Here is a 26752-nt window from a genome sequence, read left to right on the forward strand (position 1 = left end):
TGAGGCACAAACATCCATCAGTGATGAAAGACACCCCCCCCCCCCCCAGGCTATCAGCACCATTGCAAAGCAGCGTTTTGTTGCAGTAATCCTGGAAGAGGAGGATGAAGTGCAGAGAAGGGAGAGGAAGAAAGCTAAAGGGGCAAGAGAAGAGCAGGAAAGAAATGGATAGAGAAGGAAGGGGAGGAAAGGAGAGAAAGGGGAGGAGGAGGATGAGAGACATGAAGGACAGTTGATAAACTGCGCGGAGCTGGACAGCAGCCAGATCCTTTTAATGAGCAAAGTACTGCACCCAACACCTCACACGTAATTACACGCGCTCTCTCTCTCTCTCTCTCGCTCTCTCTCTTCCTCTCTCTCTCTCTCAATTGCTCTCTCATGCACACACACACACGCATTTGCAGGAACCTTATTTTTGCCTTCCCTACTCTGCAGCATCCCACCATCCAGCACTAAGTACTCCCTCCAGATCAAACAAGCAGCTCACAGTAAGCAGCATACAGATGAGCCTTTCCTTTCCCCCTCCTCCTTGCCATCTCTCTCCCTCTCTCTCATCACAACCCCTGTCTTCTCTTCCTGCAGTAACCTCTTGCTACCCCCCCCCACACACACACCTCCACCCCCACCCCCAACTTCCTCCCTCTCCATCTCCATCTCTTGATGCTCCTCACTCTCGTGGAGAGAAATACATCAGCCATCGCTCGACAAACACACTACACCGACACTGTCCTAGCTGCTGCTCCAATAAAAACATATTACCTGCAAACTCCATTAGGCCTAAGTGTAAGTCACACATACATACATACAGACACACACACACACACAGTTGTGAATATAGCGAGCTTCTGTGTGTAATCAGATCTAGGTTAGCAGCCGTCGTATAATGTTCACTGGAACAGCATGTACCCACCCCATCACACTGCACTCAAACTGAGCTCCTGGAAATACACAGTGTGTGTTTGTGTGTTTGTGTAAGGTCTAATGATGTCCACGCAGGCAGAGTTTTTCAGGCTTGTGTGTAAGTGCAGAAGCAGATGTGATGAGAGGAAGCGTACTCCTGGGTTTGAACTTGTATTAGGATTTCAGAGCGGCGTCGTGTCGCACGCTGTGTGTCTATACTTTCATGAGCACATGTGTGTTTCTGCGTGTGTGCTTCATGTGTTAGAGAGCCCGTGGGGGATCAAATCAGGTGTACAAAAGGACAAGCATGATTTCATGCTATGAAGTTTCAGATTAAAAAATAGCAAACAACTCGCCACCAGGTAGTGTGTTAATTTTCATAAACATGCGATTTGTGGTGCGGTTATTTAATGTGCGACTACATTATAAGTAAACCTGGTCTGAAACCTGAATGTTGAACAGTGAACCCTGCGGTTCTTGCAGTGTGGTGAATAGCTTGTGACACAGTGGCAAAGTAGGGGAACATGCATATGAGAGATAGAGTGGGTAGGGACCTGCAGCTCATTTTTTGCGACCTTTAGCCGGTAATTTCATCCCTGCGCACAACATCTGTGTGCAGTGTGCTCATGCCAAGCTGCCGAGGTGCTGCTGAAACACACAGTTACTGCAGACCTTGACAGAGGACATCGTGTTTGAGAAATCATTGACGATAATTGACAGAAATCATGACAGCAATGGGAAGGTTACGGGAAGATTTACGGCTGTTTCATATGAGAAAACAGAAATTGTCACTCAGAATGAATACAAATGACATGCTATGAATCATAGGTGGAGTGTCCACATTCGTTAGCTGATGATGGTGCTGTGGTCTGGCTGCTTGCTACAGCCCTGCTTGTGTTTGTGCCTCTTCTCTTTAATGAGGGACAAACACTCTCTCTCTCCCCGACTCTCTCTTTCTCTGTGTCTGCCTAATAACCCCTCACAGTAAATAACCATGAGCCTCCGGGGCAATTAGACGGGCACTTGGGGCTTATAGTGTGTTGCTTGGAAACTCACAGAGACACACGTGCACACCGAAACAGCCTAGTTAAAAATGGTGTTATGGAGTAATTGAGACATCCGATGTAAACAAAGCGACGGATCAATGCCGAGATAGAAAGATTAAAAGTTAAGGAGAAGAAACTTTGAGAAGAGAATATGTCTGTGAAGGTTCTCAGTCATCCAGGTCATCGTAGTCAAAGGAGCTTGCAAAGAAAAGCGTCTGGACTTCTTTAAGTTACTTGAAGACGTTTCACCTCTCATCCGAGAAGCTTCTTCAGTTCTAAGGTCAAATGCCAATTGAGAAGAGAAAGACAACCGCTGGGTGTTTTAAGTCTTTAACAAGGATGGTGTCTTGTCGTCCTTGGTATGTACCTTTAATCTGTGCTTCTGTTACCCATTCTGTCTCCTCTCCTCTCTTTGACCTCACATATTTGTGTTGGTCTGAGACTGAGAGACAGGCAGGGGGGTGGAGGGCTGAGGAGGAGAAAGCAAGAGGGACACAGAACAGAGGGAAGCTTTCACCTTTCATTTCACCACAACAATGAGTTGCCAATTTCAGTATGCCCTTTACAGGCCATCATGCACACACCTACGCACACGCGCAAACACACAAACACACACAGAAACCTGCTCTCCACATGACTCCCAATCTCCATGATAATCAGCTTCCTTTCATTGTGTTGCATCATGCAGGAAAGCCAGTGTATAGTCTGTGTGTGAAGGAGAAAGAGTCACAGGAGAAGGAGAGCAGACGATTTGTGTGCTTTCGCGTGTGTTTCTGCATATTGCGTGCAACAGCCTGCCGTCTCTTTAGCAGCGATTGTGTGTTTGAGGGAAAGTGCCTTGCCATGTTTTGGCAAAGCAGTGGGGCAGTTCTTAACTTAAGTTTTTCTTTTAAACACACATTCAGAATCTTATAGACGTATTGCTGGAAAAGAGATTTGTAACTGTAGATATGTGGTGCATTCATTGCTGTTGTACTCTTTTTACATGGAAAAAATTCATTTCTGCACACGCACACTGTTTACGTGCTTGACGACAATCAAGCCGCTGCATCGCTATAGGGGATCGGCCTCATCTTCCATTCATATATTTTACTCCCTCTCTTATCACTTCCCCTCTCCCGCTCTATCATTCTCTTATTCTTCCTCTTGTGTGCATATTGTCACTATATTTCCTGACACACACACAAACACACACGCCACTGCTGTTTTCCATCTCACCTCTGTTTTCTCTCCCTGACACCTCTCTACACCCTCTCTGCGTTATCGCGTCGTTACCCCTCCTCCCCCGCTGTGCGCACTCTCTCTCTCCCTCTCGTCCTATCCCAGCACATAAACACAAATGGACCTATACGCACACACACACACACACACACACACACACACACACACACACACATTGCCGTATCTTTCTCCACCTCCCCCCTCGCTTTATTTACTCTCCCTCTCTCTCTCTCTCTCTCTGTCACACCTTCTCCCTCAGCCCTCTTTCCTCCCTCCCTCCCTCCCTCCCTCCCTCCCTCGCACACTCTCTGTCCACCTCATCCCATCTCTCCCTCTCCTCGGGGTGAACGAAGCTGTCGGTAGCATCACTTTCAGTCAGCAGTGACACTGCAGTCTCGGTGCATCTTTTAATGACACGCTGTAGTAAAGGCACCTCAGAAATGAGCTATGCAGCATGTTGGACGTGCAGCACTCACATATAGATCAGTGTGCATATGTACCGTACAGCATGCATCCAGAGCCAGGAAATAGGCAATGCCATACTAAAAATAGCATATGAGCTTTAACACGCTGTGCCTAAACTCCATGCAGACACACAAACAAAATACAAAGATCTAGAAAAATTTATCTGTATTCCAAACTAAACACATTTTACAATCTGACCTCATCACTGGTTTCATAAGATTAATATTGATGTGTGTATTTCAGATTTGTCCTTATGCAATAGGCAGAGTAAACAGCGTGCTATGACACATCGCTGCTCTGACATAGCGTCCTGTTAGAAGACTACGTAACACATCCTAAGGCGCAGGATGCTGAACGGAGCTTGGAAGGGAGGAAAAAAAACAAACAAACCCCAGACAAACAGAAAGAGAGGTTGCAGCTCATGCCTCCGCTGCTTGTTATCCATGTGTTTTGCAGGCAGATATGGCTTTAATTTTTTTTTTGGTGCCTGTTGTTTGGACAGATGCTGGTGGAAAACAGGGTTGAAGCAGGTGTTGGGAGTGTGTGTTTATGTGGGAGGCAAATGTTCTTCCTCTCTGAACCCCCCCCTCCAAAAAAAAAAAACACCCAGCAAATGAAAATAGAACGCAGTCACACGAGAGACCCTGCTGTCCTCTATTCAGCATGCACAGGCACACACACACATACACGCACACACAGATGTACACATCGACAAAACAGACACAAACAGACACAAACACACCCCCTTGGCCAATACACCTTGCTCACACTTCCATCTGCACTGTGCTGCGCTCCAACTTGTATCCTGCCTTAGAAGAGATGCAAATGTCAGGGAGAAGCGTGGTACCTGTGTTAGGGGTCAGCCGTTCTTTCCTTCTTTTGTTGGCCCTTCCAGTCCCCCTCTTGTTCAGCTGGTCTGAGCTGAGGTGAGCTGAGCTGAGCCGAGCCAAGCGTACAGCGGCGAGGCTCAATCCTTTTAGCCTGCGATGCTGAAAATGGCACCAGTATTCCCTGATAGCAGCAGCCTGCCTGCCTCTCTCTCTCTCTCTCTCTCTCCTGCTCTCCCTCTCTCCTGCTCTCTAGCTCGCCTCCCTCCTCTGCTTGTCTGCTGCCATGTCGAGTGCACGTAGGGCGAGGGGCGGGCCGAGAAGAGGGGTGGTGGGGGGGTGGTGGTGGTGGTGGTGGAGGATAGAGTGAGGGGGACTCAGGGGGATAAGAAAGCAATTAGAAGACGGCCCTCTTCCTACCAGTCGGGAATGTATAATGGAATTAGATTTTTTGAGGGGGGGGGGTCAATGGTGAGCATTGGAGGGAGGTTGGAGGGACACTGGGGTGCGTGGTCCTGCAGCCTCTGCTGGGGAGTCCAGGAGCTTGTCTGACAGTCACCACTCAGAAATGTGTGCGCAAGGGAGAGCAGATGGGTGTGTGTGTGTGTGTGAGTGTGTGTGTGTGTGTGTGTGTGTGTGTGTGTGAGTGTGGGGTGATTGCTATCGCCCTGTGTGTGTGTTTGTGTGTCAGGACTAGCGAAAGAGAGAGGGAGAGAGAGATTGCTGATGTGCTGATGGGAGGAAGGAGAGGAGTGGTTGAGCTGTGGGACCACCTGCTTCTCTCTCTCTCTCTTGCACTCTGAGGTACTCGGCAGGAGAGAGAAAGGGTGAGCGGCAGCTTCAAAGCCTTCTCTCTCAGGTTCGCTCACCCTCCTCCTCTCCTCTCCTCCCTCCCTCCCTTCGCTCCCACCCTTCCTCACTTTTCTCTCTCTCTGAGTGGGTGGCGAGGAAGCTGCATGTGTGTCTGGAAAGACAACCGTGCGTGTATGGGTGTATGGGTGTATGTGTGCGTGTGTGTGTGCAGAAGGGAAGGAGAGAGAATTTAATATGCAATTTTCAGTGTGCAGTTGCCCGTGTCTGTGTTTGTTTTGTTGTGTCCTTCTTTTTTTGTTTATCCTGTTTGGGTTGGATGTGTTTGTTGTCGTTTGTTATTATCTGGAATATGTGTGTGTGTGTGTGTGTGCGTGTGTGTGTAAGAGAGAGCGAGAGAGAATGGGGGACAGAGACATACTCTCTGTGTTTACTCACGTATGAAAAGAGATGACCAAAATCCCAGTGTGAAAGACTGTGATAGGAAGAGATGGGGGGGGGGGGGGGGGGGGGGGGAGCTGCAGTGTGTTTTGGTGTTTATGAGACAATTAGATAGCAAATGAAAAAAAAAGGGGAGGGGTGTTTTCTCCTATGCTAAGGTGTGTGCGGTGTGTGTGCGTGTGTGTGCTTGTGTGTAAAGGGGAGAGACAGAGCGGTCTTTTGACGGAGAGAGAGCGAGCCAGGCACTGCATGGGGGAGATATGTGTAGGCATGTGTCACTGATTGTGCCATGAATGAAAATAAGGAGGAAGGGAGGGGAGGGGGAGGAGGGAGTGGGACTGTGACTCTCCTCCCATTCAGCCATCTCCTCCTCTCTTTCCTTTCCTCTCCCTCTTGAGTGACAGACGAGGCGCTGCCGGCAGCGTGCCCGGGCGCGCGTCAGTAATCAGCGTCTTCTCCTCTTCTTTCCGCTTTGCTCGAGCTTCGCCTATTTCGGTCATTCTTGAATTTCTCCCGTGCAGCCAAGGGCGCTTCATCGGGTTCAGAATGCCCCCTCCTCCTGCTCCTCCCACCCTTCTCTTCCGTATATCGCTCGCTGTGCAATTACGGCAATGGCCCGTGATCTGCTCCTGGCACGCACGCGCCAGGATGGACAGATGAGCAGAAGAGCAGAGAAGAGCCACGCTCGGCTGCTTTTTCTTTCTTTTTTTTCACACGTTCACAAAACAAACGAGACTCAGTGGCACGCGGGCGTATCCGCGTGCTCGCCTTCGGCTCAAGGGCGATTGATTTGGAGTTTAATTTCTCCCCACCGGGTTCTTGACGCAAAAGGATGCGCCTCCGTCTGACCTTGACAGCAGACGGGGTGCGGGGGTGGGGGAAGTTTCGGGACACGCGCTTACATTACCTCCCCAACGCAGACCCCCTCTACTCTCTCTCTCTCTCTCTCACTCACTCACACACACACACACACGGGGCATGGTCACCTGAAAACGTCTAAACCGTCCTATGCGCTTTTATAAATGAACGCTTTCCATCTGCTTTCTAATTATAGCTAAGGCAGGGCTAACTCCCAATTTTAGCTGCAGCCGCGAAATAGCCGTCTTTTAATCATTCATGAGCTCAGACACAGAGCGTCCTCCTGCTGCTGGCACAAGCGCGTAAGCTACCGCCAGGCTGTTGTTCAGCCGAGTGAAAAACAACGTGGACAGGCCCCGCTGCTCACGGAGCAACAATGCTCCCTTCCTTCCCTCCCTTAAGGTGAAATGGGACACAAAGATGTCAATCTGACATGCAGGTGACATTTCGGCCTCGTCCACCTTTAAGGCGATGCCACTGGACGCGCAGAGCCAAACCAAACCACGCAGGGCCCTGAATCATTTCGGTGCAGCTTATCCTCCTGGGGACGCATTTGTTTTCTTTTCTTTTTTCTTTCTTTTTTTGATCAGTGCGGATCTGAGTGGATCGTGATTTTGCCTACAGCGCTGACATCAGTGGAGATGGACAGGGGTTAGAAACGAGTGCCTCTGAAGCCGCGTTTGAAAGCGCCTCTCATCTCAGCTCGCCATACGCTCTGACGCACACATGCGAGCTGGGTTGTGTGAACAGTTTGAAGGGAGAGTGGTGTGTTTGTTTACCAGTCAAATATATCTGGGAGGAAGCAGCTCTCTTTGCTTATAATAATAAGTCAGTCTGCGGCACTGAGCCGTGGATCTCAGGGGTGGATATCGGCGTTTTTAAATGGTGTTTATCGTCGTTTTGTTTAGTTTTGTGATTGTTTTTTGCCTCCTTTCAGAAGTTCAAAAGTTTGGTTTTCATGAAATGCCAACTCGGCCATACTTCAAGTTCACTGATGGGGGAAAAGCACGGGTGATGCAAGGGTCACGGTCATCCAGGACTCAACCATACACACATAGACACACACGCACACACCTTGGCTCAACTTGGATCAATGGGAAGGAGGACAGGAAAGGGGTGGCTCTCTGTTGCCATAGAGACGGGAGGACAGTGGTGTTGGATACTGTTACTAGGCAGGAGAGGCCGCCATTCTGAAAGCGGGGTGACCTGCTGTGGAGGGGGAAACAACATCGGGGCCGAGAGTGAGGGAACATTAACTATTTCTGTTTAGGTTATTTCCCTCTGGTCAAGTAAACTGCAAATGGTAATATGGTGAAGTGTGTGTGTGTGTGTGTGCCATGTTTCATTAAATAAATACTTACATCCATGAATAAATAAACAAATCCCAGAATCTGACCTTTTCAAACGCAGACTCGATATTCTTTTTTTTTTTTTTTTTTTTTTTTTACAGACAACTATTTACAGTTACACGAGTCAGTCTAAAGTCTAATCCCAGCCTAGTGGCAGTGCTATTAATTGCAACAACATGGCTAAAATAGCTTTTCACGCCCCCCCCCCTCCCCCACACACACACGCACACACACGCACACACACACACACCATCATCACCCAAATTGCATCTGTCTTCTTTTGATGTTTATTTTATTATTTAATTATTTATATAGTTCACTCGTGCAGTGCTTTTTTTAAAGCATGTGCTTCCGACCCTCCTCAAATGTAATTTTGACACTTGTAGCATCACGTGATTTTGTTCAAGAAAGGGCAGAGAAACTGGGCTGCTGCCATCAATCCAGTCTAGATGGTTAAACAGGACTACAGGACAGAGTGAGGGAAAACGGATATATTTAATTTTGGGGGGAGCTGTTCCTTTAACCCTTTTCACAAACAAATGAGTGGCGTCATGCCGACACCGTGTGTGTGTGTGTGTGTGGGTGTCATTATACCTTCAAACCGACTGACGCTGTCCCATGCTGGTAGCCTCTGTGTCTTTGAGGGACAGCGAAGGTCACGAAAGCTATAATCAAACCAAGCTCATCAAGCACAGCGAGCACGCATGTACGCGTGTACGCATCACCGTCTGCGTGCTCAACCCAGGACAACAAATAACGTCACCTCCACGACACAGATGTAAACAACTCAAACGTGAACGCGAGGTTCGAGCGCCACCTATTGAAATGTGTCCGGGAAGAGCTGATTAGATAAACTACCCACTGGCGCCATCTGCTGGGGAGTAATCGGTGTACTTTTATTTAATGTGAAGCAGGAAAGCGGCGCACAAAAGTAGCCATCGAAAAAAAGGGGCACGGAAGCCATCATCTGCCTTTGACTGCGACTTTTAAAAACACCAACAGCTAAAAGAAAAGTCCAGAGATAAAGCTCACAGCCGCTAGAAGGCTCCAGTCGTGACACCTCCTAAAAGTGTGGCTGCACATCCGCTGCCCCACAAACACCAGGCGCTGTCCGCGGTGCTGTTCGCCGCACTGCTGAGATTACACCGGCAGTAATTTTAGCACCACGGACAGCGCCTCGGTCGCCATTATTAAGCACACCATTAATTTAGTACCTTTTAACACCAACAGCGCTCTGGGATATGTGCATGTATGTGTGTGTATGCTCGGACGACTAATGCAAAGCTCGATATTCTCGCCTTTAAGGACTAAAAGCGTTCTCTAACTGAAGGTTTAAGTGAAAGGCCGAGAATCAGGCTCTATGGAATGAAAGACTGAGCCGAGATTTACACGTGACATAAAATTATGTGATGTTCAGGGTTTGTCTGACTTAAATAAACGGAAGTTTTTTTTTTTTTTATTACATCAGAGTTATATACAGCTATATACATTTTGGTTAACAAGTTAGGATGCTGTGAAAAACAATGATTTGCAGATTATTTGAAGCTTACATAAAAAAAGAGAGGCAAAGCATAATTAGAATTTAGCGCCAGTTACACTTTTTTTAATGCTGCTGGAGGAACAACAAAAAGACTGAAAGAGTTGTCAGATGCTAATAAAGAACTCCTCCTTCTGTTATTGTTACTATTAATCTGGTTAACTGGCATAACATATACCAACATGATCTGTGCCAAGTCTCGTTTAAGACTTACTGAGATAAAATGGAAATCTGGACAGTTCATAAGTTTGTCTGGGTATGGGGTAAACCTAGTGCCCCTAACATGTGAAGTCCCCATTATTGGTGAACATTATTTTCAGGTTTGGGACATATATTGTATTATTTCAGCACCAAACCTTTACACATACTCTGGCCGCATGAACCTGTAAGTAAGAGAGGGGTTATCTAGATTCAAGTTCAGTCCTGTGACCCATTAAAAACATTTGGTGCGTTATTCAATGAAAAAAGAAATACAACAAACATGCCCCGAACAACAGATCCCAAACACTTGTGCACTTATTTTTTGGATTGTGTTGCCACTTGTATCAGAAAAGATAAAAGGAAATTGTAGGTGAAATGCTGCCGTCAAAAATGCAAATTGAATTGTTTGTAGTTGTGTGTATAGCCTGGACTCTGCTCACCCTTAAAGCTGCCAGCCTATATTATGGAAATGACCAAGTGGGGTCATTTATGATTCCACTTTATGAGCCATTAATATTTTTTAATGGTTCTATTTGTGTTTGTCAATCTGTTTTCTTCATGTGACAGATATTCTATAATGTGCTAATGGTTCTAATTATAGTTTTCAATCATTTTTATGATTAGTTAGAGCTTGCCTCAAGCCTTCTGCAGCAGTAAATATTGGTATTTGAGGTCTGTTAGCTGTGGTTCACTGCGAACATTAAAATGTCATTATTAGAAATGATGAATTACATTTAAATCAAAGAATATAATGACAAAGAAAACAAACAAACAAAGACTCATAGATGAGCCAGAACAGCTTTTTGTTATCTATGCCACACCAATTTCTGTAAAAGTAAAAATGACAATTTGTAGACGTACATTAAAAATGTAAGTTGTTGTTTTTTTTTTTTAAATTTAAATATCACAATAGCCAGTTATTTATATGGCAATATCCTTATAGCTTGAGTCCTAAATGACACCACTTGGTAACTTGAAGGCTAAGTGATCAAACAGCCATGATGAATGTGCAGTTTTTTCATTTAATATTCAGAGGTTGAAGGAGTTTTGACTGGAAACTCTTGAGTAATCCCAGCCTCGTTTCTATGAGGATGTTAGTCCTCACGGGCAAACACATTTACATCCACCCATGCGTAAAATAAAGAGCAGTATAAATCACACATCTGCAGAAACATGCAAACACATGCACACGCTTTCATGATCCTGGTATCCGGTTGGTTTGGATCTTTCAGTCTTTTTGGTTACTTTCTGTTTTGTTATTTGCATGTGCCTCCTTTGTGATTGGTCCATCCTCACTGTTTATACCTGTTTTAAGTGTCCCCACCTGTGTCTGTGTATAGTCTGGTCTTTTCCTCTGTTAGGATTTCTGCTTAGGCTACCTGAGTTAGTTAGCTGCTCACTCCATGTTGCTGTTTTACTTCTGCATGTTTCCTTGTGAGTTTAGTTTAGTTTTACTAATAGTTGTTGCTGTTGGCCAATAAGGGCTCATTCCGCTTCGTCCTCCTGCACTTCATGGTGCACTCTTCACCATTGCTACTCTTGACACACAGGGATTTGTCCTCACTTTTTGCTTTTATTGCACACTTAAATCATTTAGTAAACAGGTCTTCACAGTAACAATGCAAGAGCAGAAAACAGAAGCAAACCACTGTGCAGTGCAGCTTGATAGATCTTCAAAGTATTTATCGGTATTTACAATGAAAATACAAAAAAAGGACTTCGATGTCCCCGTGTCTATCCCTGGCATTTTAACGTCGCTATCCCTGCCAAGTGTTTTCCAAACTTGACATCAGCCACTCAGACTTTTGTTGCTCTGTGAATCCGGTCTGTACTGCCAACCCCAAAACATTCAAGTACTGTATTTCTGTCATTGCACAGATACTGGGTTAGCCAATACAGAGGACTCTTAGAAGGAAAGAGAAAATTCTACTGGTCCCACGTCAGCAACTTGATTGGTTTTTCCTATCATTTCAAACATAAAAAATATACACAATGGCAACTTAAATAGGATCCAAATTCAAAAGTATCCTCCTATCCAACTGAATGCAACAGGAAGAAAAACCAGGATGGAAAAAACAGGCTTTTGTGATGCTCTGAGAGCTATTTGGACACAAAATCTGTAACAAGTCTGCATTACAGAAACTGTGATGTTACATCAGGTTGCCCCCATGAATGGCTCATTTGATGTAGGTGACCATCATGTCAGTGTGGTGCCGAGTCTTAACATTTGAAGTTTTTTGGTAAATATCGTACTGTTGTAGTGATGTGCTGTACGTAGTGCAAGCTTAACTTTCGTGGGAGGAAGGGGGTGACAAAAAATACACAAAGCTGAAATAAGGCAATGTGAAGGTACTGTTTGAACTACAGTGTGAAATACTTGCACTTATGTTGTCGAGCTTGTGCCAAGACAAAAACCTTATAAATATAGATTATTGGAAAACTTGATATTCTCCTGGTTGTCGTTTGTGCCAGGAATGACTTAAAACTTGAAAACATTCAATGTAAAACACTGAATTCTGACACATTTTGCAAAAATGAAACGTTTTCATACATCGTCATAACTCATAAAGCTTATTGTCTGACCATATATTCCCTAGTCAGTGTAGGTTCTCATTTGGTTATGTTCTAATATAATAAAACACACAAAGCAAACCGATGCCCTCCATACTCAGGCCAAACAGGACAAAGTCGGAACACAGCAGTGGTTCCTTGATGTCTCATACAACATCTGGTAGAACAAAAATACATCTGTATCTAACAAATACAAAGTGCTGCGTGTGGACAGTCTTTTGTGGTATTTGTAGACAGTTTCTTCCATATAAACACACTTAAAAGCAGTTTCCATATAGGCAATGATGGCAAGTCTTGGAATTCACTGAATTCAGCTTGATATCAGAAGTAGAATTTTTTTTTTTTTTTTTGTGTGTGTGTCTAATCCCATTAGTTGAACAGCCACGGTCCATTGGTGTCAGCTCTTCGCACTCACTACCTGTGGCCAGGGCCCCTGTGGGTGGCTGTGTCCCCAACTAAATCTTCCTCCACAACATTAACATATCCTTCTTTCTCTATGCAGCCAGCCACGACCTGCAGCACCAGCTGGAGCCTGCGGTCCATGGCCTGAAGGTGAGGCTGAATTAGAATAGGGGATAGGCGGTCACGCAGCAGCGACTCCTCCATCATGGAGCTCAGCTGGTACTCCTCTTTGGCCAGCAGCTGGAGACGCAGGTAAGTTGACTTCCTCATCCTTGAAATGGTGGAAAAGAAAAAGGGTTATTGCCCATCTCTTAAGAAAATAGAAACTTTTTGTGTTCAACACGATGATCATAAAACACATGAATCTAGTAAACCCACCAACTAGTACTTTTTTTTCAATTTAATTAAAATGAATTTTATTTATATAGCACAAAATCACAAAAGCACTCTCCTCATGGTGCTTAATATTCTAAAGACCCTACAGTAATACAGAGAAACCCCAACAATGAGATGACCCCCTGTGAGCAACAACTTTGGTGACAGTGGGAAGGAAGAACTCCCTTTTAACAGGAAGAAACCCAAAAACATGCTGTGGAAAAATAAAAGTGAAAAGTTTATTTCATACTAACGAACCTATTTGTTTCAGTGTACCACTAGACCAAATCATATGGTGTGTCCGAAACTGAACTTTTATTCCACGGGGACCGTTGATCTCTGGATTTGACCTTAATACTTGTTTGTTTTTATCCACAATATGACTGTTTGATGGGGCGATCAGCCTCCTTTAGTCCTAAAGCTAGGAGGAGAAGGAACCTATCAAAATGACTGTCATTCACTAACTAACTAAAATCTTACCTGCAGCACTGACTCAGAGGTACCAGGATGGAGAGCTCATCGTGAGAGTGCTTTCCAAACCTGCAAGTGTGGGGATAAAGAAATAAGAATGAATTATCACAACAGTGGATTTAGTTTGTTAGACAAACAGAGTTTATTTCCTTATTAATTGTGAAAATGTCCTCTTGAAATGGTTTTTAAAATACTCTATAATGAGAAGAACGATTATGTGGTAAGGTCACAAAGTTCTGCAGCTAGTAGCATAACAATAAAAACAAAACATACTTGATTTAAATCTTATAGGCTTTTCTACTCTACTGGAGCACTCAAAGCAATTTATACAACATGCCTCATTCACACAAGCACTATTTTCTATTCCCAAGTTCTTTCTATCTAACAGTCACACTCTGATGAATCCACCGGAGAGCAACGGGGGTTCAGTATCTTGCTCAACAATAGTTTGGTATGCAGACCGGTGCCTTCCAATTACTGGATGACCTGCTCTACCTCTGCAGACACCCTAGGTAGTCACAGAGGGTGGAGCTGTATTGCTTCCACTGCTTCCAGTTTTTAGATGACTCCCTTGTGCACTTGTGCTGTATCTCCTTCAGCGTGTATTCTATTCACTGCTCATGATCCAGTGAATCCAGAAAAAATATTTAGGCTCCTGAGCTGATACACAACTGTCGGGTTTGGAAGCTGTAAACTCGCATTGCTGTTTGGTCACACTTTATGGGCAAAGTTACAACCGCAAATGTATCTTAATTACTGATTATAATCTGCTACTAACAGCAAAACAATGATGATTTCATCCATTAGGTGCCGAAGTAGATTAAACCTAAACTGGTTACCAAGACAGCCCCTTTTAAATTAGTTGAATATCTTTACCCTCTTCCATTGTCAAGGTGAATGATGAAGGTGTCGTTTCCAAACTTCTCAAAAGTTTCATAATGATGGCGATCCATGTTACCTGTACAGGGGGAAATGGCACATTAGAAGACTCACAAATACACCTTTTTATCATTTTAATGTTTACTTGGTTTTCCTCTTACCCATTAAGAAGTCAAAGATGGTCATGTCCATGATGTCCAGCAGTCGAGTGCCTCGGTCATACGGGGGTGTTTGCTTCACCTCGTCACAGTAATCTGGATCCACCTCCCACCTGTGAATATGCAGAAAATCACTTAATACTTGACTCATATGTTTGGACTGGCTAAAGGCATGACTGTGATCACAAACATATATGAATGTTGTGTCTCAGTATCGTTTTCTTACTCTGCTTTCTTGCGTTTGTGGTAGGAGCGCCTCCAGGGGTTTCTCCAGGTCTTGCGTTTGGCTAGGTTCAGATCTGGGAGGAAGGCTGCGAGTGAGCCTTCAATTTGGTCCGGTTTGCCACACAGAGCGTGCTCGGTGGAGCAGTAGTAAGAGCATTCACCATAGAAGCAGACATTATTGGCTGACAAAAGAAAAAGTGAAGGCACGGATTTAGAAATGCTGATTTAGTTCACACGGAGACACAGAGGAGAAAATGATTAATGGCGGCGATGAGGAACCGCTGACCCCGGTACAATCAAAGACAACATGCGAAAACTTTATTCACGCCCTCATGCCGAGAGGATGTAAACAAGCATAAGCATTAGACCACAGGCTGCCACATTGCTTTCACTGTATCCGTGTGTGCCGTTCAGTGAACACAACGGGAGAAATAAATCATTCTACATTTCAAAAGAAAGCGTTTTTGCAGTTTAATAGAAAATGACTTCTTACACTACATCAGATTAATCCATCTTAAACACGTTACACACAATGCATCACAACTTCTGATTTTAGCCACTTAAGTGTGATGTTTTTTTTTTGTTTTTGTTTTTTTACCTTACATGCAGTTTTCTGAAAAGAAGTTACTAAAGAAAGGTTTCTAATCTAAACCATTTACTTTTAAAGAACTTAACATCGACTATAACCAAAATACATGGGACTGACAAATTAAAGGAAAAAACAGAACCAAAAACACTTCATTTTGCTGGGTGACCAAACATCTGAAGTACACATGTGTTGGTTCTTTAATTTGCCTCATAAGACCTGAACAAGCTCCAGAAACTTATAATAGGTATTTAAAACCTAGACCGTATGAAGTACATGTAGTTTCCTCTTATTTCTCATTTCTGTTTTACACAAAGGTCTCTATGTTTACACTGTAAGTTTCATTATGATAGCTCCTTTCCGGAAGGCATCTGTGAATTGGTGGCTCTTGATCCACTGACACCATCTCAGTCTTCCTTGTGAAATTTCTTGAATTGACTTTTCTTTTCCTCTCCAGGCTGCATTCGTTTCTGTTGCTTGTGCACGTTTACAACCACGTACTCCAAACCTAGCTTACTATCTCAGAAAAGTTGTGTAATACTTGTCTTACATGTGATGAACACAGAAAATGTGAAAGTTTATCTTTTTAAATGAAGTCAGAAAAACTGACTTTTTCAAGATCTTATTATTATTAGATGCTGGAGTGTTTCTATAAAAAAACAACAACCCCAAAACATCCTAATTCCTGCACTGATGAGGTTTGTGTGTTATCTTGCAGTGCCACCATGTGGAGAGTTCTGGCTATAGCTTTATATGACTATTTTTTTCCACACTAGGAGACCAGGGCACAGTGACTGACACTACCCTAAGCTACAAGTCCATACTCCACTTTGCAAATTACAGTTTACAGTTTAACTGAAGTCTTACTAGATAAGTCAGTGAGTTGGGGTTGCTCTGTGCTGTTTCCAAGTTGGATTTATGATGCAGTCAAGTAGCTGCATCTCTCTGCTAAGCTGCAGAGACCAAAGTCTCTACCTGGTGAGATGAAGAAGGTCCTCCACAGCTTCTTATCACGTGTCAGGTCTCTGATTTCTCTCGTCATGTTCACCAGTCGTCCTGCTACTGGGGGAACTCTCCGGAAGTCAAGAATCCTATAAAGCAAAAGAAAGAAGTGCAGAAAAAGCGAATCATTCAGTATTTAAACACAAATGATGATGCACAGAAGCAGATTTTGCTATAGTGGCAAATTGGACTAGGTCCACATTTTACTGCCTTTAAACCATCGGACAAAATTTACTTTGTACTGAACAGATGATGCTACAGAGCAACTTCAGCCTGCAGCTCATTCTCCTGTGCTGCTCCAGGCAGGGCTGAGTATTTCCAGCAAAGCAAGAGAGCTCTGAACGTTGAGCACCTGCTTTGTTTTAACAAACAGCTTTGAACTTCCTCTTTTATCCTGCTTGCACTTTATCTTTGATACACGCACGCCAACAGAGGCTTAAAAGGAAATATTTTCATGTAAGAAGGCGTCATTCTGCAGATTAATACTATGTGCTCGATCAAGTAAAAAGGTAGGTGGAAACATTTATAAACTGCTGCCATAAAACACATGAAAAAACTATAATTTAATAAAACTCATCCAGTCTGGATCAGCTTGTGTGCATAAACGTGTGACTCTTTCTCTTTCTCCATGGCAAACTGCTGAAGGCTCACTCACACGTATTGTTTGCTTACGTATGTCTCGTAGAAGCAGACTCATATATATTAATATATAATAATAAGAAACACTTCATGACAGTTGTTTTTAAACACAACTGAGATGGGTGGTTAAAATGTGTTATACATGCTGTAAAAACCATTGTAAAAAAAGTTCAGCTAGAAAGTTGTTACTAGATGTAACTCTGGTTCTAAGAATATACACAAGGTCCCTAATGGGCCTGTGGTTGTGTGGGGCTGACCAGAGGGTTGTGAGAGACACTCCATGGCTCTGCCCCTTCACACAAGTCCATTTGTGAATGAATAAAGACTGGCAAAGTGAGACATCAGGAGTTTTTCTGTATTTTGATATTATATTTAGTGACTTCCAGTTAAATTTTACACTACATGACATCATTTTTATGACTTCAGCATTCAAGATGTAGCAATAAATTAATCATCTTTACTGGACAATCTGTTTCCCTCTGTGAATGGCACCAAAAAAAAATCAATTTATTTGAACCTGTTGACACCTTTTTTGTCTTTATTTAACTTCCAATACAAGATATACACAGACCATTCACATGATCACGTTCTTTTCTCACCACCAGTATTCAGATCAGGGTAGTTCTATGTTCCTTGGCCCAATTCTTCCTTTCTGTCTCCACCTTTCAATCTCTTCTTTTCTTATATTATGTCACATAAGGCACCTATTCAACCCCTGTTTAGCCTCTCCCATTATATGTTTGCCGTCTAATAGATCTTGATCTATTTGAAACTAAAGCTAAGCCTCCTGGGAGCAGATAGACACACACAGACAGGCTCAGTGGAACAGAGTTGGCGAAACTTAAGCCCACAGAGGAGAGCATTCAGGAGCGACAAAATGCACCGTCATTTTGGGCCGTGATGACAAAAGAGCACCTGTTCTTCTACATGCATGTGTGTGCCAGTGTGTAGTCTCTGTGAGAGCACACTCAGGCTTTTATTCGTGTACACTCCACCTTTTACACACCCTTGAGTCATGCATTGTGCAAAACAGATGGCACGACAGTAGGCAAAGAACAAGCGGACAAATCCCCCTGAGGTTTGAAAGTAATCACTGGAAAGCAGTTACTTTTCCTAGTATCTTCAAGATACAATGGTGGTACAATTTGTAAGAAGTGTCTAGTTTTAGCAGGGCCAAACAACCTCCTACTCTGCATCAATATGAAGTAATATAACAGTAGTAGCTCAGTCTGGTATCCAGAGGCTGCAGTGGTCGGGCAGCTGCACTATAACTCACAGGCAGCCCCACATGGTGAATGTGACCTAAAAACAAACAGCTCTTTAGGGGTAACACAGGCACCACCTCCCTGCAGCAAATAACCACGTTCTGGGTGTAATGGCATGTTTGCGATTTTCCTATTTGGCTCTATCTGCCTACCCAGATGAACATGTGTTGGCGATCTCATCTAAAAGAGAGCGAGATCGCGTGTTTGTGAGCATGTGTCAGATAATTACCGCACCCTCAAGAAATCCTAAGATGCCCAGTAGTCCATTTATCATCCTGTCCCAGAATCCCAAATGATCAAATCTGAGTGCTCTTCTTTTGATATATTTTTCTACCTTGTCAGCTTAAGTCCTCAGAGCCAAGGGATCATGCTGAAATCAATATACTCAGCACCAACTAGAGGAGATGATCCCTGCTTTTGGCGTGTTATCTAATCCCTCGTGTACTTAATCCCTTTCAGATTTTCACAGTTTAAGTCCATTATGGCACACCTCCGGTTTATAATGGGGTAAAAGTCGCGGTCGGTGTGACCTGTCATTCTTTCTGGAACAGACTGTGAGGGATGATTAGAAAATGGGCGAAGTAGGGAAGCACATGGGTCACATTCTGGCACCACATGTATGTTTCCTTTTCTTTTTTTATAGTTGAGTGGTAAAAGATGGAAAACTTACCGATCCAAATGAAAAGCAGCGATCTCAGCATTGTGCCTCTCGAAGTCGGAGAAATAGAAGAAATCTGGAGGCGTTTCCTGCTCCCGCGTCTGCCTGAAAGATAAAACACAGCATAAAGCACCGCATCAGCAGGAGAAATCAAAGCAGTTGCTTTTTTAATGTGATTTCCTTGCATATATATATGTGTGTACACACACACATATATTTTATATATATATAATTACTTTTTGCTTAGGAACATGACGATGTGCATTAAAAATTCTGAACGACAAAAAATCAACCCCTGCTTTCATTTCTTTTCAAGATAATTCATCAGGAGGGTGATCTTATAAACATGTCATTTTATGAATCAGATGTGTTTTAATTTGAATTATGCAGCCTTTTGATTCGTGACATTCTCTTCCCGTCTATGCAAATCTTTCCAACTTTCATCAGATTTTTGCTTCCTGCAGGGCCAAACTCATCTAAGCCTCTGCATCCTTTTCTAGGCCAGAATCTGACTCATACGACTGTAAAGCCTGTGTGGACAAGGCTGCTGAAGGGAAGCTGCACGAGATTCTCCCTCGCATCCTTTAGTTCCTCTCAGCAAACACAAAAAACTCGCAATCTCTGCCAAGCAAGCCATGGATCTGAATCAGGAAATGCTAGAAGCCTCTTTGTGCCGGTCTTTGTCTTTGGCTCTCACTGTCTGCTCACCCGTCTGGGAGAAGAATATTATCGCTCCACTTTCACTCACTTTCTTTGTTTTTCTCCCAAACCGCACATACATTGACGCACCTGACAACAGCCTGTGCTATAACTCCTCTGCTTGCACAAACCACACATGCACATACTTGTGAATGCTAACACTTTCTGCTCTGCTCTGCCCTGCCTTGTTTTTTTTCTCGTCTCCTCTCAGACTTAAGGGCAGAGTGTCACATTATCCCCACTCCACCCTTTCTATTTTCTTGAAAATCTAAAGCGGTGACAACAGAAAATGACCTGTCCTCCTTCTCTTTTACATTTCAGGGAAGCAGCCATTTACCCATAAATCAATTGCTGCCATTGTAATCCTTTCTTTCCAACCCAGAGGAGGGAGGGGAGTAATGGTGTTTTCATTTTCAGGGTGCAGGGTGGGGGATAAAAGATACCGTGTAAGTGGAGAGGGAGCTGAATAAACAGCAGCAAGAGGTGACCCCGTGAGTCATCGCACTGAAAGCCGCTGTGATTTCAATCTGACGTCAATTAAATAGTTTGCAATTGAGGTGGACTTAAATGACTTGAATGCACTTATAATTACCAAAGGGAATAATATTATTACCTTTTTTTCTGGCATTAGACAATTGCTTTTCCAAAAGTATTCATTTTTAATTATACTTAAGTGTATATTCTGGTTGTTTCTGTGTTCGGATGGGTATCCATACACTTACACTACTGTAAAAGAGATTTTTAATCTCAACAGTTTTACTTTTTCCTGGCTAAATATGGATTAAATAAAATCATAGATAATCAGGTTTGTGGACACAGCTTGGGAATCCAGAAAACTGCGCTTCCGAGATGTAAATGATAAGTTTTACTACAGTAAATTGCTCTGCTCTATCGGCAGTCAGCGAGGGAGCCTTTTGTCTTCTGTCAGTAGCCGTGCAGATATATTTTGCTCCAAGCTTTTTAAGCATGCATAATATTTCTGCTTCTGGTTTCATTTTCCGCCGTGTGTAAAAAAACGATTGTGATATAAACCCAACTGTTGGGTATTACTTCATCGCCGAGTTGCAAAACCATTTCTGATAAAAGGCTATGGTAGGTGTGTGATGGAAAACCTATAACACAGGGCAGAAATACACCGATACAGATCTGCATACGCAAACAGTATTCAAAATCTCAAACAAATTTCCTCTCACACTTGTGTAGACCCTTTATCAGTGAGTGTCCTTGATAATAAAAAAAGCTTTTTATCTGAAGCCTTGTGTGATTAGGCTACAGCAGACCTACTGTATGCAGTTCAGCAGAATGTGTGAGCATGATGAAGCTGAACTGCTTGCCTATGTGGACTCAGTTTGTGCTGACTCAACCGTTTAATGCTCTTTCATGAGCTTAGGCCCGCACAGTGGAGGGTTATATTAGAGGAAGATGGGAGAGGGAGGGGTGAGAAGAACAGCTGTGTCCCAGACTCTTTTTCCACACACACACACACACACACACACACACACACACACACACACACACACACACACACACACACACACACACACACACACACACAAAATTTCATATTTTAGTGAGGACATTTAGTTGACATAATGCTTTCGCTAGCCTCTTACCCCAACCCTAACCATCAGAAATGAATGCCTAGCCTAACCATAACCTAATAGAATAATTAAATAACCATAACCTAAACATAACCCTGACACTAAAACCACATTTTGAGCCTCAAAAATGCCTTCAAACTTTTGGGGATGGACATTTTGGCCCCATAAGAGACTGATGGTCCCCACAAGTATAGTGGCATGCCATTTTTCTGTCCGCACAAAGATGTCTAAACATGTACACACACACACACACACACAGCCAGGCTGATGATGCATGTTTGTGACAGACAGAGGGCAGTAGAGACAAACCCACAGACAGAAACTCAACCACCTGGAGCACCATTAAACTGATGAGGAAATAAACAGCTCTGTTCATATTTTCCTGCGAAATAAAGATTAAAGAGTTTTTAGCTTGTTTTTACAAGCCAGGTGTAGGCAAAGTGAAAAGGATGTTTAGGGATGATTCATCTTCATCACCTACCTACAGATAGAAATAGAAAAAAACCCACATGCAGCCACAATCAAAATTATTCAAACTTGCATGTGTAAGGCTTTACAGATACAGTGTTTGGGCATAAACCTAAGTTTGCAAAATGGCTATGTCATGATTTAAATCATATTTATTACAGCTGTTTTTTTTTTGATAACTTATGGGTATGTGAAGCTACCGCAATGTTCTAAAATCAAGTTAACCTTTCATGATCTGAATTGTTTGAAAGGTATCTGGAAGCTGAAATAAGAACGCAAGATGATTCACATTTATATATAAAAGATAATATGCAAGTGTAGGACTCTTGGCATGAAAGAATGAGAAATTTATCAAAGGGGAATCAGATGTTTGAAAAGAACAAGTGAGAAAAAATAGAAGGTTTCATTGAAGGCATGAACAAAAAGTACAGAATCATTAAGAGACTTCAGATTGCAGAAAAAGTGCTTAAAAGTTGATGAAAACATAAAAAACTGGGATAGATTTAAGAACTTTTTGAGTGATGAATGTTTCTGTGAAACTATTTATATCCTCCTGAGGTCTGCACTCTTCACTGTGATGCATTTTTAATTTCTCCTAGCTATTTAGGATTAACTGGACCTGATAAAGTTTAAAAACTAGGCATGACCTTTTTCTAGAAAGTAGAGCACAACACAATAATGCCAGCACCATATAAAGGATAAAACACTTTTCTGAGCCCAAATCTCAGTTCAGAAACTGTTACCTGAACAGCTGAATCACACTTTCTTTAAAGCAGTGAAATTCAAAGAAAGTAGCACATAAATCACAGAATATTTAATAAGCTCAAATATTTTGCACATAAGCTGTAAAATGGCAAAGTGTGTGAGAGGCTGTGAGACACCTGTGAGAAAATCACTTAATCTATTAAGGATATGTATGCTTTCATTACACAAACATGAGTTAACTTCACAATAATAACTTGCCTGTATTTACAACTGCAACTGTTACATATACCCCCACTAATCTGGTTTTGTAATGTTAGCTGGATTCTGATTCGAAATAGAGAATAGGAGAAGGAGCAGGAGAGACAGAGAGAGGATGGATGGGAGATCTGTCATCTATTGGTAATCCACAGCAGATTTCAGCCCTCCTCTGACAGGCTTGTTTGTCTGTCTGTCTGGCCCTTTGTCCTGTGGGTAGGTGGCTAAGAAGACATGGACGGTGCTTTGCCATTGAGACACATTGTATAATATGACGCTGGGATTAATGCTACAGCGCACATATATTACACTGAATGTAATGTATGTATGTATGTATGAGTCAGATGCAAGCATTTGACAGCATCAAACTACAAACATTCATAGTAGTTGGATTATATTTGGGGTGTTAAAGTTACCATTTTACATCATATCTGATCCCAGTGAAACGTGATCATGGCATTAAAACATACAAGGACACAAAATAGAGATGCAATGTTAAAAATGTCATAATACTCCAATATTAATGTTTAATAAAACAGAAATTTATGTGGCTGTCAATTATATTACACACTTGATGTCTTGCAGAGCCCAAAGTAAACATTATACTGTAGGGCCAGGGGCACAACACTGTAGATTCAAGAGTAAAACTGTTAGCAGACAAGTAATGTGCATACACACATTATTTCTGGTCATATTTCTTTAAATATCCCTACACATGCTTGTTTTTATGAATCTCACTCATCACGAAATTGTGTCCATATGCACAGGCCTCCCCTCTTTAGCTATGAATGGAAGTAGATGCTGTTTACATCACAAGCTTACTAGACATGGCGGTGGGAAAAACAATCCCAACATCGCCAAGTATGCAAAGCAGAGAACCGTGATTTAATTCTGGGGTTTTCTTCTGGACTCACAAAGAAAATCAAAACTACTGAATGGAAAAAAGTTAAAGAGGCTATCAACTTTGGAAGTTCAGAGTGAATGGTCCGTGCAGAAGTAAAGAACAAATGGTCAGATTATGAATGAGAGTAAAAAAGTATCAGATCACACAGGAAAGGAGACTCAGTAGGTACGTGTGATGTTCAAATATCTCACATTATTTCTTTATGAATAATAACAGTTTATGTGTGAGGAGACGAATCCCTTTGGAGTTGTGTCATGAAGGACATCCAGCATGGTGGTGACTCCTTGTAAATAAGGGAGCTATATTTTAGCAATAAAGGAAACTGGAAATATTTTATAAATTGGTACAACTGTCTCTGTAAATGTCCCACACCACTGGTTGGAAACCTTGGTGTCATCATTGGAAACATCAGCAGCATATTTAAAAGTTGTTAAAAAAAGCACCTTAAGCACCTCAACTTCTGTTACTCCACAAGACAGCTATCAGTTTTAGCTTAAATATGATCATACCACATCTGTACTGACTAATTATATTGGCTTCCAGTTACATTTAGAATTGATTTTTAAATTTTAAAGGTAATTTTTAAAGCTCTGCATGGTTAAGAGATACTTCTTACATCTATGTAACCTGTAAACATATAGGTTATGTATAAACAAGCTAGATCCCTTTGGCCTTAGTGTTCTGTGGGTATTCAAAGCACTTTATACATCATTTCTCTTTCACTCTAACATTCGCAGTTCAGTGAAAGCATCAGGAACTCAAAGTTCTGTATCTTGCTCAAGGATACTTTAGCATGCAGACTTGAAGAGCCAGGGATCAAACCACCAACCCTCTGATTAGTAGATAACCTGCTCTACCTCCTGAACCACAGCCAGCATAGTGGCTGGTAGTCTAGCTCGTAGTCTTAATTATCATTACATTTAATTTCTGTTTGTTTTATAAATTTTGGTTTAGTTTTGAGAGGTTAACATGTTCTCCTTGCATGCAAAAGAGCCCCTGGGAGACATAAACACACTCTTAGGGGGTGTAAGCTTCTGTTCTCCTACTGCTCTTTCAAGCCGGGTTAAATACATCAGGAATGACATCCAGCGTTTCATCTCTGCCAAATCAAATATGCAGACCTCTTGGGAAATAGGGGAGCAGCCAAAACTACATTTCTTATTTTGTGGTTATGATAAGTAGTGGTGGTGGTGATACTGATTACTATTAGATTTAATTTCTACTTCTTTTAAGGGTTTTAAGACCTGTATTTTCACATTTTTGCTGGTCTGTTATTGGTTTTGATTATTAACTCATTAGATTCCTATTTGTTCTATGGATTTAACTTAATCTTATTGCTGCTTTTTGCTTGTTTTGTGTGCTTTCGTACTTACTATGAAATCCTCCAAGTCAGATATGGATGTGCAGTAGTTTAGTGGATATACTAAGAAGACTAAAAAAACCCGAACAATCACTTCACCTAAGAATGATCTCAAGTGCTTCAAAGAAGAAAAGTAGAAAGAAGACCCTGCTAAGTGTTTTCTAACTTGCTTTCATTTACCAATTGTTTGGTTACCATGCAGCCAAATCCAATTCCCTCTTGCTATCCTGACCCTACTTAACTCCAATTATCAAGGATCCTGCAGCTTTTCTCCTTTTTCCTAACATGTTTTTTCCACATACACTTCTATGGTTTCATCTCATCTCTGCTATTTGTCTTATTTTCTCCTCCTATTTTGATGTTTCACAAGCAAATTTGAACAAATCACATTTATTTTTCATCCCTCTTGGGATTATGTTTTCAAAAAGTGCTGCATTACAAAATGCCTAATTCACTATGAAAATAGTCCACATAGAGTATTTTTAGTATGCGAGGCTTTTCGAGGTATACAAGTGATTAGCGTGACGTATTCAGGACACTCCTGGGTAAATGGCACCTTGAAGAGTTCTCACAACACCTCTCAAGGTGACAGACAGGTGGAAGAATGTAGGACCAGAATGAAAGATTGGGAGATAAAACCTCTTCAGCCTGGTGATTTGTGTCAGAGTGTGCTCGTCTATCAGCAGCACTGCACACAGAAGAGAGAACACTGTCGAGGCTCTGTGTGTGTGTTCTTTACATCTGCAAACAGCAGCTTACTCTGTGGGTATATATACATTTTCTGTGCATTCCTGACTCAGTGTCTGCATTTTTCTCTTTATTTTCCTCCACCACCGCTATCGGCGAGAGATCTAAAGAATCGGCCCAGGGCGCCAAGGTAGCTGTCTAGATTGAATTTCAAATCAATGTTACACAAGTTGTGTTCCAGCCTCAGCTATTTTCAACACACAGGGTGAGACACTGCCAGGAGGGAAAGGCAAGTCATCTGCATGTGTGGGAAGTGGTATGTGAGGTATTATCATAAGAATGCTGGGGAAAAGACTTGACTTGAAGAAGATGGATGTTAGCCTGAAAGCAGTGCTTCATTTTCAAAGTTATTAGATACTCGCAAGGTGGGACAGCGTGGAATTAACACAAAGACTGAAATTCTCAGTGATCAGGTTTCTGGAGCCCAAAGTTTTGATGCAGGGTTAGAGGTTATTCAAATAGTAAGAATCGCGGAGTCGTGTCAGCTATAAATGAGACAGTCTACTACACATGCACATTTTATTAAACATCCACTGAACTACCAAAAGGAAAGATGCATATTATTTGTCAAGTTGTCCAAACTGGCATATGCCGTTCACCGGGAGGAAACCTAATGATTAACAGTTACATGTTTGCTTCTTAAAAAAGTTCTTTAAATATATTACAGGCATGTTAAATTGACTTGTTTGCATGAACAGCATACTTTCGCCCCCTTTATGCTACCTTTAACGGTCTTTTATTGAACTCAAATATGCATCACCATCTACTGCAGTCTGTAAAATGTTTACCATGGGACATGTATTGCTATGTGGGCTGAGAGAACAGAGTTAAAAACTGGTCAAAAGCTCCTCAGCCTGTGGTTTACTAGACAGAGTTTAAACCTATCAGCTGTAAAAAAAAAAAAAAAGGTCATTTATTAAGAATTGTTTTTTTATTTATAGATCTATCAAAAATTCTTGCAAGGAAGTCATATGAATACTAATACTCTAATTACCCTAGCTCTGTATCAGCAGTGATGATCGATCAAACTCAATATTTTTGCTTCCAAGCCATTGTAATTTCAAGCTGTGTATGTGTTTGTCTTTTTTTTCCTTCTGTTTTTAAATGTAGGGAGTGTAAAGTTGATG

The 26752-nt window shown here is 42.3% G+C and overlaps 2 protein-coding genes across 2 annotated transcripts in view; both read right to left on the reverse strand.

Moving 5' to 3' along the window:
* rai1 (retinoic acid induced 1) overlaps window positions 1-4723 on the reverse strand; it is a 52833-nt gene extending 48110 nt beyond the window's left edge. Inside the window, exon 1 of the mRNA XM_084926110.1 lies at window positions 4480-4723. The gene's annotated coding sequence lies outside the window, so the exon portion shown is untranslated. The remainder of the gene's footprint in view (window positions 1-4479) is intronic.
* A 6485-nt stretch (window positions 4724-11208) lies between these two features.
* Window positions 11209-26752, reverse strand: part of fam20ca (FAM20C golgi associated secretory pathway kinase a) — a 47417-nt gene continuing 31873 nt past the window's right edge. Inside the window, exons 4-10 of the mRNA XM_084926113.1 lie at window positions 18899-18991; window positions 16298-16413; window positions 14738-14918; window positions 14515-14624; window positions 14351-14432; window positions 13484-13543; window positions 11209-12899 (exon numbers count right to left, since the gene is read on the reverse strand). Of these exons, the coding sequence (XP_084782239.1) occupies window positions 12641-12899; window positions 13484-13543; window positions 14351-14432; window positions 14515-14624; window positions 14738-14918; window positions 16298-16413; window positions 18899-18991 (901 nt within the window). The 3' untranslated portion in view covers window positions 11209-12640. The remainder of the gene's footprint in view (window positions 12900-13483; window positions 13544-14350; window positions 14433-14514; window positions 14625-14737; window positions 14919-16297; window positions 16414-18898; window positions 18992-26752) is intronic.

This window comes from Perissodus microlepis, chromosome 4 (assembly GCF_051167445.1).
Source record: "Perissodus microlepis isolate ML-2025 ecotype Zambia chromosome 4, ASM5116744v1, whole genome shotgun sequence".
Taxonomy (NCBI): domain Eukaryota; kingdom Metazoa; phylum Chordata; class Actinopteri; order Cichliformes; family Cichlidae; genus Perissodus; species Perissodus microlepis.